Source organism: Phyllopteryx taeniolatus, chromosome 1 (genome assembly GCF_024500385.1).
Source record: "Phyllopteryx taeniolatus isolate TA_2022b chromosome 1, UOR_Ptae_1.2, whole genome shotgun sequence".
Classification (NCBI taxonomy): Eukaryota; Metazoa; Chordata; class Actinopteri; order Syngnathiformes; family Syngnathidae; genus Phyllopteryx; species Phyllopteryx taeniolatus.
In genome coordinates, this window is record NC_084502.1 from 30,432,101 (window position 1) to 30,448,630 (window position 16,530).

At 42.9% G+C, this 16,530-nt stretch overlaps 1 protein-coding gene across 7 annotated transcripts; it reads left to right on the top strand.

Moving 5' to 3' along the window:
• Positions 1 to 90: 90 nt before the first annotated feature.
• LOC133484951 (coagulation factor VII) lies at positions 91 to 13,616 on the top strand. Of its 7 annotated transcripts, none has more exons than XM_061788222.1 (11): positions 91 to 241; positions 1,253 to 1,321; positions 1,385 to 1,563; positions 1,632 to 1,656; positions 1,745 to 1,858; positions 9,261 to 9,395; positions 9,559 to 9,890; positions 10,610 to 10,724; positions 11,006 to 11,202; positions 12,654 to 12,779; positions 12,825 to 13,616. In XM_061788222.1, exons 2-11 carry the CDS (start codon positions 1,255 to 1,257, stop codon positions 12,978 to 12,980), a joined length of 1,446 nt encoding a protein of 481 aa, XP_061644206.1. In that variant the 5' UTR covers positions 91 to 241; positions 1,253 to 1,254; the 3' UTR covers positions 12,981 to 13,616. The 7 variants fall into 7 exon arrangements, with proteins under 7 accessions (XP_061644206.1, XP_061644224.1, XP_061644183.1 ...); XM_061788240.1 differs by having other exon boundaries at positions 93 to 241; positions 12,875 to 13,097; XM_061788199.1 differs by having other exon boundaries at positions 104 to 241; positions 12,847 to 13,616.
• Positions 13,617 to 16,530: the final 2,914 nt, after the last annotated feature.

Below are 16,530 nucleotides of genomic sequence, written 5' to 3' on the forward strand. Positions count from 1 at the left end.
AGTGATTCTATTTTAGTAGACACGGGTCAAACTTTGTCGCACATAGAAAATAATGATATTTTAAAGCCCCCCCTCGCCATTTGTCGCAATAAAATCTGAATGTGTCATTCAAGAAACGTGTGTTGATGACGTCACGTCCAAGTGCGTCAATGTTTGAGTTGTGGTTAACAATCAACGGAGCCACCATTTTAGCTCCAAAGTAACGCCAACTGTCAATCATCGTCCTTGCCGAATATTCCAGGTAGGACTGTTATTCTTACTACACTTGCACACTATTAACAAAGAAGTACCGTATTCATAGTTGACCACGTTTTATGTATTGTGGTAAAAAGTCAAATGGCAACATAATACTTATTAAAAGTAGTCCGGGTTAGTTCCCACGTTTGACAAATTTTGTTATGGTCCAAAGAAAGGTTAAACTTTGACCCTAATTCCAAAAGGTATGTTCGCTGCAAACACAGCACTGCTCATCACCGAAAGAACGCGAAACGTACAGTGATGCATGGTGGTTGGGTTGCTTTTCTTCATGCTTTTTCAACATGCTAACACATGAACTTGTGAGGAATATAACTGTATAAGTAGTATTTACTTTTATAATAAAATGGTAGACGGCATGGTGAGCGACTGGTTAGAGCATATGCCGCACAGTTCTGAGGACCGGGGTTCAAATACCGGGTCCACCTGTGTGGAGTTTGCATGTTCTCCCGGTGCCTGCATGGGTTTTCTCCGGGCACTCCGGTTTCCTCCCAGATCCCAAAAACATGCATGGTAGGTTAATTGAGGCCTCTAAATTACCCGTAGGTGTGAATGCGAGTGAAATGGTTGTTTGTTTATATGTGCCCTGCGATTGGCTGGCAACCAGTTCAGGGCGTACCCCGCCTCGTGCCCGTTGATACCTGGGATAGGCTCCAGCACGCCCGCGACCCTAGTGAGGAGAAGCGGCTCAGAAAATGGATGGATGGAATAAAATGGTAAGGAGAATACACTGATGCTCCCTACCTAATGTCAAGTGACCTGACTACTTACCTAGCTACAGTACCTACCTACTAACCTACCTATATGTGTATCCTACTTAGTAATTTAACAACCGTCCTACCTCATAACCTTACCGTCTAATTACCTATCACTTTTCTACTGACAGACGGACCAACCAACCTGGCCATCTATGTATTTGTCCATCCATCCATCCAATCATCCATCCATCCTTCCTTTCTCCGAACCTAACCGTTGCACATTTGTGTGTGTCTTGCAGAGATGTTGACGTCCGTTGCCAAGACAACCATGCTACTGGTGCTCAGTGCCGCTCTGGTGGAGAGCACGGGTGAGCCTCGCATGGCTGCCGTTAGCTGCTCGTTAATGCTAATGCTAACACCTGCTGGCCTAGTGTTTCTGCAGCGCGCCTCGGCCGGGCAGATCCTGCGCTCAGCTGCCGCCAATAGGAGGCGACGAGCCAATTCCAAGCATCTGGAGGAGATGTTTCCCGGTGACCTGGAGCGGGAATGCTACGAGGAACGCTGCTCCCAGGAGGAGGCCGCCGAGATCTTCCAGTCGCAGGAGAAGACGGTGAGACCTGTTCTCTTCTCTCATGATACTGCTATGATATGCTGCTGTATTCTGCTGTCACTCCCCAGCTTGAGTTCTGGTTCCGATACACAAGTGAGTCCACCCCGACACAGGAAGTGATGACATGAAAAGGAAGCAATGATGTTCCCACCGCGGTAAACAGGAAGTTGTTCCTCCGCAGACTTGAATCCGTGTGTGACCAATCCATGCGTGAATAGTGGGAAGTGCATGCTGGAGCGAGGACACTTCCTGTGTCTGTGCCCACCCCGTTACCACGGCAGCACCTGCCACTTGGGTAACTACGGCGAACCATCGCCTTGCCTACATACCTCTTTCCACTAACACTAGTGTGGGTGTATGTGTGTTTGTGAGTGTACTAGGGATCGGACGATACAGGTAACCTTACCAACAGCTATGGTCCGTACCTCAGTTTTTGAGCGGGAACCATTAAATTTTCGCTGTGTGTTTTGACAGCCATATTCTCCATTCTGCTGTGTGCTTTTCTGACTACGCGCATTATCCTATCCACACAAAGCTGTCATTCACGCACCCTCATGTCAGGTACGCACTCTGGGTGGGGCAATGTGGGCGTTCTCTGTCAAATTTGGATCTGCGCAGTATGCTCTTAATCTCCAGTAGACTTTCCCTCTTTCGCACTTAAGACAGTTTGCATGTTCTCCCCGTGCCTGCGTGGGTTTTCTCTGGGCACTCCGGTTTCGTACCACATCCCAAAAACATGCATGGTAGGTTAATTGACAACTCTAAACTGCCCGTAGGTGAGAATGTGAGTGCGAATGGTTGTTCCTGCCCGATGTTAGCTGGGATAGGCTTCAACACGCCCACGACCCTAGTGAGGAGAAGCGGCTCTGAAAATGGATGGATGGATGGATGGGTGGACGACTGGTTAGCACATCTGCCTCACAGTTCTGAGGTCCTGGGTTTAAATCCAGCCTCCCTGTGTGGAGTTTGCATGTTCTGCCCGTGCCTGTGTGGGTTTTCTCCAGGTACTACGGTTTCCTCCCACATCCCAAAACATGCACGCTAGGTTAATTGAAGACTCTAAATTGCCCGTAGGTGTGAATGTGAGTGTGAATGGTTGGTTGTATGTGCCCTGCGATTGGCTGGCCATCAGTTCAGGGTGTACCCCGCCTCTTGCCCGAAGTCAGCTGAGTTGGGATCAGCACGCCCACGACACTAGTGAGGATAAGCGGCTAAGAGCATGGATGGATGGATGGCGAAAAATATTGGTGCCAGCAGACTTTTATTCACATCTGTGATCAGCTTTTCCAATTCAAACATATTGTTGGTGGCTTTGAGTTTTTTTTTTTTTTTCAAGCACAGGGCTGCCACTATTACAACTCGTCATGGAAATGGCGCAATGGTGAGTTAGATATTGAATCATATATTTTTATTTGGTTCTGTGTCAGTCATTAAAACAATAAAGTGACTTGTCCAATCTGTGGCGCGAGGACGTTTGCACGGCACCGCTGAACTGTAGAACGGCAGACACACCCCTTTATGTATTGATGGACCTCCAAACATGCATTCAGTCATGCGAACAGTATTCTGATTAAATTACTTTTATTGAATTTATTTCATACATAATAAAAAAACACATGCTGTCCTTCAAAGTGCAAAATGTTAGACAGAGTTGTGTGCATGTCTCACCAGTGACAGCACATCTGCTATGAAAGGTATTTTCATATTTAAACTGTGGTATATATTTTCCAAATGGATTTCTATGACATTCAAAGTCTAATGAAAACTCCATGCTCCATGATTTACAGTCACCCTCAGACCTCAATGAGTCACGGCTTTTTGGTGGTTGGCACATCCTACTATATTTCCAGGTTACGCACGGTAGGTGTGTCAGAAATCTGAGAAGACGAGAGAATGTGTGTAGCTGAAAGGTGCCAAGCACCTTAGTGATCAGAATTCTGGCTCTTTTTAGGGAACCGACTCTTTTGGATCGGCTTACTAAAAAGAGCTGAACGAACGGCTCTTCAGATTTTTTGTTACTTAAATTAATTTATTACACAAAAGTAATGTAAAATCATGCAAACTAATGTAAAGAAAAACATGCATTATTTTTCCATTATATTATAAAGATATGCCTTTATTTATTCACTCTACTTGGTGCTACAATAAAGTAAAATAAAAATAAAAAACAAGCATAACTACTAACAATTGAACTAATATTTTAAGCTTTTAATGTTTTTCTATTAAACAAATTTAAAGTGATACAACAGAATCACTGCAAAACAGACAACACAACAAAATGTAAACTAAAATATGTAAAACAAAACCAAAAAATCTGCATTCAGATAATTTATTTGTAGTTAAGATTGGCAATGAGAAAGTAACTGTCATAGCTTTGAGGATCTGCTCTGGTTTCTTCTGTCGGAAATTATCTGCTGTCCCCAGTTTTGGAGAAGGATCTCTCAGAAGGGACTGATATTGCATCAATATGCAACGGTGGCATTAGACACACTGGAACCTTTATTAGTATCAGGTTCAAATGCTTGTCTTTATTCTTCTAATTGCACGGATGGGTGCCTGTGCAGGTTGTTTGTGCGGCCAGCCCGATAAGTGATTTCCCCCCCCCCCCCTCCCCCTTCGGACTTTACACTGCCTTTATATTGTCAATAAAGTTTAAATGTCTCCAGATTTGACTTATTTTCCTGCTATCACTAATTTTCCTAACTATTCCTTACCAGCACGTTCGCATTTTCTCTTATGGCGCCTTTGTCTATTTCTGTCTTCCCCGTCTGTGTGCTGCTGGGTGTGCTCCCCACCTCTTGTCCGCGCAGTCAGAGAGAGCGAGCGAGACGACGTCACACACATTGACCAATCACGTGGGCGCTCTCTAAAGTGAACGAAGAGAGCGGCTTCCAATCATGAGCTGGCTCTCATCGTTCGCTTCAAAGGTTCAGGATCTTCGAGCTGTTTCGTTCGCGACCGACACATCAATAAGGCACATACAAAAAAAAAAACAAAAAAAAAAGACTTGCACCCGAACAAGAAAATATGTTATTTTTTCTGCACTTCTCTTTACTGTAACTGCTCATATTGCTTGTGTTTCCCTAAAACTGCAGGACATGTTTCAAGCAAAGCTCGTAGACAATAAAATGTCAGCAGTTTTCACTCCCTCGTTATTATATGTAATGGTGAAACCAAAATTAATCCACACGTGAATTTAGAATGATGCCGGTGCTTCAAATTTTCATCTCTCAAATCATCCACTCGTGCTAGCGGTTTTACGTTTTACCACGTCCGTGAGCTGCAACTTTCAAGCCGGGTACAGTCACAAGTGTCAATGGGTGAACACACAATTGGCATGCGCGCATGCAAAGCATCAATGCGAAGTGAATTGCAAAACCGAAGAACAGCGGTCCATAAGAACATACTGAGTGTACCGAACAATCGAGTACCGTCCCATCCCTTGTGTGTACACGTGTAAATCTGAACGTGTTAGCGTGTGTGCGCGTGAATACTTTGTGTGTGTATGTGTTTATAGACTATATGGGTGTTTATTTGATTTCGGGCACTTTTGATTTTCGTTTCTGTCATCACCACCACACTGCACTATGTGATGACGTGATGGTAATGACATTTCAAAGTTTTTAGCTAACTGTGCTATGCTGGTAGAGTTAGCTTAAAATTGTCTTTTAACTGGCTAGTCCTGTACAACATTTTTATATGATTATCAAGATTTTACAGGAAAATCTTTAAACATATTAACACTACAACACTGACATGCGATAAAAATATTACGTGACTTAAGGGTACAAATGAGGAAAAAACTTCCTCTTCCAGTTATCAAAATGTCTGACTTCTCTCTGCCCTAGCACGTGGTTGAGTGACAAGACAAAATGACACGGAATTAAAGAATCAGATTTTGAATAAACTTTATTGATCTGAAAATGGTCAATGTGGCGGTAATGACAGCAACTTTAAGGGACAGACATATTTTAGTAAAAATAAAAGACAGAATTTGAAATGTTTTGTATGTATGATGAGAAATCATTAATTCTATTATATTTTAAGGAATTTATGATCAAAGTTACACCATTTTAGCATTTTTTAGTAGAATGATAGAGCTTCATATATCCAAACCCGGTGCTAGGGACAGGGTGAAAACTGTAAAATACCACCATAAAACCGCTCAAAATATACTAATATTAACATGAAACACTTATAATTAGGCATGCCCACTGCTGGTTATTGAAAAAATCTATTTAAATAGATTTTTTCTTAAAATTTTACATCAAGGACACAAAAAGGCCCATAATCAAATAAATACCCATATGTGTGTACAGATTTGTCAGTGTACATACTGTGTGTTTACATGCGTATATGTTCTTGTGTATCTGTACGTGTACACGTGTGTAAGTGTATGTGTGAGTACATGCATGTATAAATGTAAGTGCGTGTGTATATACCAGTGGTGTGCAATGAGGGCCTTCAGAGCCTTCTCTGCTGGCCTAAACACTATCAAAACTACAATGAATTAAATTAATAATACCTATTATCATATAATGCTAATATATATAATTTTATTTCCCCCCCGCCCCAATAGTCATTTGTCTTAATTTCATAACATGTCTTGGCTGCTTTGCTCAACTTCCAGTCGTGTATTGTATATGTAGAATTTTTTATTTATTTTTTGTCCAATCAGATTTCAGCTTACATACACACACCGTTGAAATGCTCTAACCAGTCAGATTTTAGATTCACCACTCACGCAGACTGAGTCACGTTTGGTAATTTTTCCCATCCTCTGATTGGTTCAGTGGTTCAGCTAATTGGTTCAGTGGTTCAGCTAAATAGTCCTCTGATTGGTTGAGCTGAAGATGTGCATGAGAATTGATTTACTGAAGCGGATGATTTTTGACATGATTAACAATTCATTTTCTTTAAAAAAGAAAACCTTGAAATTTTGGGGCGTGGTCCATCAGCATATTATTGTCTGACCTGTTTTCAACCCGGAAAAGGATTTTGGGGCACTTTCAGAGCAGCATGTATGAGTTAGCTAACACAGACAGGCAGGAGAAAAGGAAGGACGTCTGGTGCATCCCCATCAGGGATGGTGATTACGATATCTCCGGTGATTACGATATATTTTATTAAGCTTTAACGTTTTTGTCATGTTATTAGATATAAATATTGATTGTGAACCGCTATATTGTATTTTATACATTACAATGACTACAGAGGTATAAAGGTTATGAAGCAGGGGTATTCAAGAAAAAATTTAAAAGGTCCAGATAGAGAAGATTTCTTGAAGCAAAGGTCTGAAAGATCATTTAGTGTCTAATTTTTTGTGATATATATTTAAATAGCCTGCCTAGTCATCTACATCTGCTTTTAATCAATACTTCTGTCAAATCTAAGAACCTTCTGGCATTTATTATTGTCATGTAACACACAACTAAACAAATAAATAAGACTCCTGATATGTACAGTTGTGCTCATAAATTTACATACCCTGGCAGAATTTGTGAAATATTGTTTTTTAAAATATGACTGAACATGGACCATCATTGTTTTCTTTATGGTTATGTTTTTTCTCCAATGATTGTGCCTTTATGAAATGCCTGACAGTTTAATTTGAATCCCATTAAAAATAAAATTAAACGTGTTTCACCTGGTCCTTCAAGTTTTCTTTAAAGAATTGTACGTATCTTACAAATTCTGCCCGGGTAATCAAACATATGAGAACAACTGTGTGTTCTTTCATTTACTAAATAAAAGTACGGCTGCACATTTCAAAATAAGAGCAAGTAAATACAAATATAAAGTTAGACGTGTTCAAATAAAGTGCTTTACTTCAGAAAAAGAAAGTTGAGTTCCCCCTTTCTGTTTAGCATCTAAATTGACACAACAGTGAAGTCTTAAACAATTTTACATATAGTAATTTAACAAATCTTAACAACAGAGCAGTTTTAGAGGTTATGTTTGTTGAAAACCTTTATGTTTTGTTTAATAATGGTGTTTCTCTGTCTTTAACTAAACTTCCACTCTGAGTCTCTTTGTCTCTCCTCTGCTACAGTGCTCCTCATCTCTGCCTGGTCTGTGCGCAGTCAGTTATTACCACCCGAGATCTGATTTGATTGGCTGAAGGGGGTGTCTGAACTCCCATGTGATTGGTCGGTACGGTTCGTCACTACCGTTAAGCCTGTAATATGTTGCACCGCTTAAAATAGACGTACCCCGTATGTCTTTATAACTCTTTTTTTGGCTATGGTCTGGGTCCGTATGCGACTGCTTCCGGGTCCGGACGCGGCCCGCGGTCCGCCAGTTAGTGACCACTGTTATTAAAGCAACAAAGTAAGTGTGTTTCTTGCTTTGGTAATAATGGCATTCATCCTCAAATATGGCCTCTGTCTATTCCCCACTGTACGACAAGTGTCAGAATTTGGTCCGCATTGCTGGCAGTAAGTCTGATTCATTTCCGGTGAGGGTTGGACTCCGCCAAGGCTGCCCTTTGTCACTGATTTTGTTCATAACCTTTATGGACAGAATTTCTAGGCGCAGCCAAGGCGTAGAGGGGGTCCGGTTTGGTTGCCTCAGTATTGCATCTCTGCTTTTTGGGGACGATGTGATTCTGTTGGCTTCATCAACGTGATCTCTAACTCTCACTCTCTCACAGCCGAGTGTGAAGCGGCTGGGATGAGAATCAGTGCCCTCTCCAGGTTGGGGATGAGATCCTGCCCCAAGTGGAGGAGTTCAAGTATCTCAGGTTCTTGTTCACGAGTGAGGGAAGAATGGAACGGGAGATCGACAGGCGGATCGGTGCAGCGTCTGCAGTGATGCAGACTTTGTATCGCTCCGTTGTGGCTCTCGATTTACCGGTCGATCTACATTCCTACCGTCACCTATGAAAGAACAAGATCCCGGATACAAGCGGCCGAAATGAGTTTCCTCCATAGGGTGTCTGGGCTCTCCCTTAGAGATAGGGTGAGAAGCTCGGTCATCTGGGAGGGGCTCAGAGTAGAGCCGCTGCTCTTCCGCATTGAGAGGATCCAGATGAGTTGGCTCGGGCATCTGATTAAGACGCCTCCCTTGTGAGGTTTTCTGGGCATGTCCCTTCGGGAGGAGACCCCGGGGACGACCCAGGACACGCGAGAGAGACTATTTCTCCCGGCTGCCCTTGGAACGCCTCGGGATCCCCCCGGAAGAGCTGGATGAGGTGGCTGGGGAGAGGGAAGTCTGGGCTTCCCTGCTAAACCTACTGCTCCCGTGACCCGACCTTGGATAAGCGGAAGACAATTGATGGATGGCTTCTGTCTATTCCTTCATGACACACACAGTTATACATGTGAAGCGTTTTATTTTTTTTACATTATTTTTGCAATGTGATGGTGTTATTGAGAGGTGGATTAAGTCACTGGCCTAGGTCCCAAACTCACTGCCCACCACTGGTGTATATGTGTGTAAGTGTGTAAGTGTATATGTGTGCCTGTAGCGGTATGAGGGGCCGTTAGAGACATAATTCAAGATTTGCTCTCAGACTTCACAAGCCGAATGAGAGTGTTTCACTGGTGTTTATGAGAGCATTTGACAAATGTTTATGAGCGGAAAGAAAAATCCGTATTACGTATGAGAGCCTTTCAGTATTGTGAATGAGAGCATCTGAATAGCAAGGGTGAGAGCTAATCCTGAATTATGTCCCAAACTGCCGGCCCATCATCTAGAGGTGTTGTCGTGCGGCTATAGAAACGGCGGCTGCCTGCAGTACTGCACAGACCTGCCAGGGGGCACTGGTGTTCAGTGTGGATGTGCTGAAGGTTTCCAGCTGGATTCTGATGGACAAAGCTGCTCCAAGACAGGTTCCGCCCACATCTGTGACATCATTTCTTGTGGCCAACATACAGACATACACGCACACACACACACACACAAAGAAGACACATGGTGATAGACAACACAGACACACGTACACACACACGTGCCCATAAAACTAAGTATGGTTTGTCTTCTGCACGCGCTCAGTGGCGTTTCCCTGCGGTGTCCAGCAGCCGGCAGCATTGCAGCGAGGACGCTCCCTCTTGAGGCTCGCTGATAACACCAACGACACTGTGGAAACTGATGTCATCTTGGAGGAGGCCAATTTCACCACCGATATGGACGCCTTCTTGGACGACACCATTGTCACCATGGAAACGGACGCTATCTTGGACGACACCAACGTCACCGTGGTAATGGATGCCATCTTAGATGATGACCACGCCATCCGCTTCAATTGGACTCACAATGCCGACCAGCCACGCAACACTCGCATTGTTGGGGGAGCCCTGGAGAGACTGGGAGGAAGTCCCTGGCAGGTGAGGTAACGTGCGGGATGGGAAAAGTTCAGTTTCCAGGATGGAAAGAGTTCTAGTTCAGGGATAGGAAGCCTTCCGTTTCCGGGATGGGAAGCATTCCATTTCAGAAATGGAAAGTGCTTTGGTTTGTGGGAGGGGAAGAGTTCAGTTTCCTGGAAAGGAAGCCCGCCGTTTCTGTGGTGGAAAGAGTTCTGTTCCTAGGATGGGAAGCGTTCCGTTACAGGGGTGACAAGAATTCAGTCCAGGATGGAAATAGTTCTTTTTGCAGGATGGGAAGTTTTCCGTATCAGGGATGGGTAAGAGTTCCGTTTCCGAGATGGGAAGTGTTCCGTTTTCTGGGAGGGGAATTGTTCTGTTTCCAGGATGGGAAGCGTTCCGTTTCAGGAATGGGGAAGAGTTCTGTTTCACGGATGGGAAGTGTTCCGTTTCAGGCACTGGAAGAGTTCTGTTTTTGAGATTGGAACCGTTCTGTTTTTCAGGGTTGGGAAGCGTTCTGTTTTCCGTGATGGGAAGAATTCTTTCCAGGATGCGCTCCACATTTGAATCATGACTTGTTTAATCCAAGTGAAGACTTGACTTGCTTGAAATGTAGAGGGGACTTGACTTGCATGGTTTCCACCACAGTAATTTAGGACTTGCTTGAAACTTGAAGGTTAAGACTTGACACTTCTGATTTGCACATATAATCTGTGACTTCCTCTCATCTGTGCTGCCTTCAGGTTCTCATCCGCCGTGCAGATGGTCACGGTTTCTGCGGAGGAACACTGGTGTCGGACCGCTGGGTGGTCTCAGCGGCGCACTGCTTCCAGCAAACTGCCCACCACGTCACCATAGGTCACTTGACACCCTCACGCTAATGTTAGCATGTATCATCAACACAAGCGGACACATCTGGCTGCCATGATCGACGACTGCACGTCTCCAGTGGTGCTAGCGTAATTTATCCCACTGCTGCAGGATCAAATATGTTAGCCACAGGTTTACTATTAAGAATATGTTAGCCACAGGTTTACTATTAAGAATATGTTAGCCACAGGTTAGATATATTTAGGCTATGTGTTAGCCACATGTTAGCTATAGTTAGGTTATATGTGTTGTGTCTGTTGTGTGTGCAGGCGACTACGACAAGCGGCGTCGTGATCCCGGCGAGCAAAGAATTTCGGTCGAGCAGGTTGTGCTTCATCCTCACTTCCATGAGTTCACTATGGACTCCGATGTGGCTCTGCTCTACCTGGCCCGGCCCATCGTCAGGGGGCCCACCGCCATCCCTGCCTGCCTGCCGGATCCCCACCTGTCAAAATACTTGCTCAAGGTCAGCCCACGTCAGCACGCTTAAAAAGGATGGCCTATATTTCACTAGTTTTCTTTATGTACTTTTTGCTCAAGAAAATGAAACTGGTCATTAACAATAATATCAATCTGTTTTAGAGCAATCAGTAATTAACTAATTGCCCTGGAAACGCCACTTTTTCATCTTGCTTGAGTTTCAGAACACCACTTTGTTCAAGTTGGTATTATACATTATATTGCTATCATATATCATTGCACACGGCCATAAACACAACGGCACCCAAAAATTATGTTCAATCGCTAATTTAATATGCTAAAAAAGAGTTAATTTATTACACTCTCATCAATTAAAATGGTACAAACCTGGCACCAGCCAGCTATCCCATTAAAGTCTGCCGCAGTCACATGACACCACCACCATACAAAAAGCCTTTAACTTCACAAAAGCACACACCTGTTTTACATTTTCTTTCCAAACTCTTTTTCAAAGATGAGCGATGCAACAAATACAACTAGCTGACCAAACCCGTGTCTATAGGCGGAAATTAATCTGCACGCACTTACCTCTTGCTCTGCCTTCCTTCTGCAACTAAGCATTACAGTGAACGATTCTAACAAAACAAGCCCACTGAAATGTATCTCACCTCACTCTTTTTAGTCATTATTGTAAAAAAAAAAAAAAGACATCCAGACTTTCAAAATAGGCGACAAATACGCTGCAGAACACCTACTAATTTAATGAGGAAATATCCTGTGACATCAACAGGCTCACGCAGGTTTCAACCTAAATGTGGACGGGCCAAAATCTGGCAGAAAATCAAATATGTCATCAGTTGGCCTACAAATGCCTTCTAGCCAAGCGCTAGCGCTCAGACCTAATTACCTCTTTACTGTCCCTGCCATCCCCTTCGCTCAAAAGACGGTAGCAACCTCACTCTCCGACGCATTCATAAAAACACATCGGGAAGTAGCGTGTTCTCTTATCATGCTCCTTTCTTCTGCAATCAACTTCTGCCTAGTGCTCCTTCAATCCAGCTGCTTAAAACTAGACTCAAAACACATCTCTTCCCAAAACATTTTGACGTTGAATGTGGGCCTCTGTAACTGGGGCCACCTTATGATCGCAGCTTTTGCCTTAAGTTTCACCCTTATATCTATTTGTTTCTTGTGATGCTCAGATATTGTACAGTATTTGTAAACTACTATTGTTGATGCAGCTGTGTGTACTTGTTTTTAGTGCATTTGGACTCCTCAGTGTGATTTTGCACTATAAAAAAACTAACTTGAAACTAATTAAATAAATTAAAATAAACTACTTTACCTTAATCAAAACACTTAACTTTAATGTTAATCTTTTGACCTCTCTACTGCAGTGAACCCCCATTTGTAATGGGGATACGTTCTCAAACCCACTCGTGATATCGAGACCATATAAAATTTATAATTCTCTTTTTGTTTTTTGTGTCTGTTCAGGAGGACAACCGGGGCCTGGTGACAGGATGGGGGGCCACCCAGTACCTGCGCCGATCCTCCCGATTCCTCAGGAAGGTGGCGCTCCCGGTGGTCAAACACCGCACCTGCACACAGTCGACAGAGCAGGTGAGCGTTAGCGTCACACAAGCATTGTTAACACCATGCTAATAGCGTGTCGCCACCTTCCCTGCAGGTGATCACAGACAACATGTTCTGCGCAGGCTACGTGGATGCCGGCATGGACGCTTGCAGCGGGGACAGCGGCGGTCCCTTCGTGGTCCACTACCGGGGAACCTGGTACCTGACGGGCGTGGTCAGTTGGGGTGAGGGCTGCGCTGCCAGCGGCAAATACGGCGTGTTCGCACGTCTTGGAAACTTTCTGACCTGGATTAGGACCACAATGGACATGATGGACCGGAATGCCACGCGCAGTTGAGCCTTCTCTTCTTTTAATGGATAGATGGAAGAAGTGAGCCAGGTCAAGTGTGGATGTGTGTACAGTGAACTACCTATTGCAGTATTTTAGTAATTTTGATATTACTGTAATTACAGTAACAGGGTTGCGAATCAATGTGAATGTTAACATTTTTGCTCAAGCGTACATGCTAGCTTTGTTAGCTGCTATGTTACTGGTCAAGAACAAACTTAGTTGCAACATGTAATATATTCATCCATTTTCTATAGCACTTATCCTCATTAGGGTCACGGATGAGCTGGCTGACTTTGGGAGCGAGGCTGTGTACACCCTGGACTGGTCACCGGTCAATCGCAGGACACATAGATGGACAATCATTCATACTCACTGACGCTTAGAATGTGGGAGAAAGCCAGAGTACCCAGAGAAAACCTGCATAAGCACAAGGATAATGTGAACTCCCTATCGGGTGGATGGATTTCAAAAATTTTGAGGCCAATGTCCTAACCACTCGCTGTGCAATTAAAAAAAAAAGAAAAGAAAAGGTTTGATATTAGTAGGCTCTGTCTTTTCTGATTATGATTAACATGGCTGCATTGCTTTGAGAGACACTCAATTATGGCTGAACATATTGAAAAGATTGAAAAAAAACTTTGAAGATTTACCTTAGGTCTGTCTACCCATGGTCAGAGCAATTCGCTTGATGAGTTCATTTATGCTGAGTCGTGTAACTCACTTTTTTCTCTTCCTCTATGGCTCAAATGGTTTTAGTATGTCGAGAGAAAACTGCAGAGCACAATTACTACTATTTAAAATGTCTGTGCTAAAACAAAATGTTTTAACAATTACAATCATACCAACAAAAGGCTGATTTGAAACATATTTTATCTGTTATATTTGATATGTTAGTAGATATGTCTGTTATATTTGATATGTTAGTCGAGATGGAATGATGGAGTGGGGAAAAAAAGCTTGTAGAGGGTGCTTAAGAGCCATTTGATATTTTAAATCAATAAATCAATAGCCTTTATTTGACCAGGTTAAAAAAAAACAACTCATTGGGCCTCATTCACTAACCGTAGGTACGCACAGATTTGTGCTCAAATCGTGCATATGCAGTCGTTTGACGCATTAACCTGTGATTTATCAATATGTTCGCACTTGTTTTTGTTCATACTCTGCAAACAAATTTAGAACATCCTCAGACTATGCCATGCGTACGCACAAGTAATGCAGGATCAGCCATCGTAAATGCGTCAAACGCACATCTTTTACCCAAGATGCACAACATATTGAAACTACAGTTAATCATACAGGCAACGCAGGCAATTGCCTAGGGCCCCAAGCTGAAAGGGGCCCCCGAAGGATGGCTGACATCAGCCCATATCAATTTTAAAAAGTACTGCTTTAACAGTGCAATGACCGCATGTGCCTGTAAGCGGGCTTGCGGGCTAGTAGTAGTGTTCGAGAACGAGTCGTTCCAACGAATGAATCTTTTAAGTGGACGTACTCAACTGAATCACTGTACGAAGTGATTCATTCTATGACCTTGGTCGCCACTGTGAGCGAGTCGGCTGGTTTTAGTTACTGTTGCCAAAGTTATTATTGTTCTTTTTATGGATCTGGAGACCATGGGTAAACATGAGCCACTGGTTAAAAAGAAGCCGAGAGGGCCTCGCAGTGCTAGATATACAAGTCACGACATTCAGAAATATTAGATACCCTATCAAAAATGGTTTGCTTATCCATCATTAAAGAGGTTAAAAAAATGAGATATTTGCGCTTTTGGCAGATGAAAGTAAAGACAAGAAGGAGAGAACAGCTGTATTTAGTGCTCGGGTAAAACGGGGGAGCGGTAAAAGAAATCTTGCATTTGAAGCAGCAGATTGCCTTGGTACTGACAAGTACGGCCTTGAGTACAAAAACTATCTGGTTAAGCTAATGATGGTGCTTCAGTACTGAATGGCAAGCACTCAGCTGTTCAAGCTCGTAGTAAACAGGTGGCGAATCAGCCCTTTTACGTCCGTTGTAATGCCCATTCCCTTAATTTTGTTCTTATTGACACAATCAAAGCCGTACCAGAAAATGAATGCTTCTTTGTAATTTTGCAAAGACTGTATTCATTTTTGTCTCACACCATATGTTCACACCAAATTGCTTTCCATAAAAAAAGGTAATGTATGACAGTGCACCCAGAGAACTTGAAAGACTGAGTAAAACCAGGTGGGCACGCCAACACGTGGCATGCCATACAGTACTTGACAGACTACCCGTGTCCTTGAAGAAATAACGTCAGAAAACAGCACCGATAGAAGTGTTGATGCACAGCCTGCTCGCTCAAATTGACCCGAATTTCTTAGACTTTTGTTCACATGTAATAAGCTTTTTAGTGATGCAAGATGTTTCTCTGACATGCTTCAGTCTGCTGTCACTCTAGCTGAAGCCCTTGTAGAGGATTACAGAGGAGAATCCTTTTTGATGAGCTCTGGAAAGAAGTGTTGAATACTGCTGAACATTCGAATGTCAAGACAGAACCATCTTCAAAGAGTAAGTGGAGGCTACATGCAAAGCAGAGCGCGAGGCTAAATGAGTATCGTGTTATTGCTGAGCTAAAAATATGGGATGCCAGAATGGAAGGAATACAAAAGGTTGAAAATCCTGTATTTAGTAAATGGTAAGCTTGTTACCTTGATTGGAAGAAGCACATTCAATGTGTTTTGCCAAGCAGAGTTCCCCATATTGCGAGCCATTTTGGAGCATTTTGACTGATCCTTCGAGACCCACAGAATATTGGGCTCTGTAACAATATAAGCACAGAAACCTACCAAAAGAAAGTTGATTATTTTCTTGAATCAGAAAAAGTATATTTCTAGCTTTTTCCCTTCTTCAGTAATCAGCAGCAGAACATAGGTTTGTCTCACCAAAAACACCAGTTTCTGAGTAAAAAGCAGAGAAAACAAGCTTTTTTTTGTGTGAATAGAAACGTGACGAGCACAAAAACGACTGACGCTAATATATTTGGCTTTTGTGTACTATAAAATAATAAATAAATAACAAAAACAAAACTTACAAAGGCCTTTTGTTGGCAAAATTATCATTTAGTTACAGATATACAACTAAGAAATGCACCGTCGTGGATATAGTTGAATGTCACCGGCTGTTCGCCATTTTCTCTCACGATCACAACACATACCTTCTACTCCTACTGCGACACATACTCTGTTTATACCATACATATACATACGGCGTTTGAGTGTGAGGTGCCTAAAGTTGCCCAACTTTCAATGTGTTGTAATTTCTCGCCCTCATAATCGATGTGACAAGTCAAGATTGATTGCGTAATCTCTACCTTATACTCAAAAGCTGTGCCACACTCCCGATTTGTTATTGAGAAATGAGAATATCACATACAAGCTGGGCAAGACCCTCTTCCATCAAAAATCTACTTTAAGAATATATATG

Coding starts and splice junctions, on each gene's coding strand:
- LOC133484951 (XM_061788199.1), top strand. CDS start 1,255: ATGTTGACGTCCGTTGCCAAGACAACCATGCTACTGGTGCTCAGTGCC. Junction 9,891..10,609: donor TGGGAGGAAGTCCCTGGCAG/GTGAGGTAACGT, acceptor TGCTGCCTTCAG/GTTCTCATCCGCCGTGCAGA. Junction 12,780..12,846: donor GCACACAGTCGACAGAGCAG/GTGAGCGTTAGC, acceptor CCTTCCCTGCAG/GTGATCACAGACAACATGTT.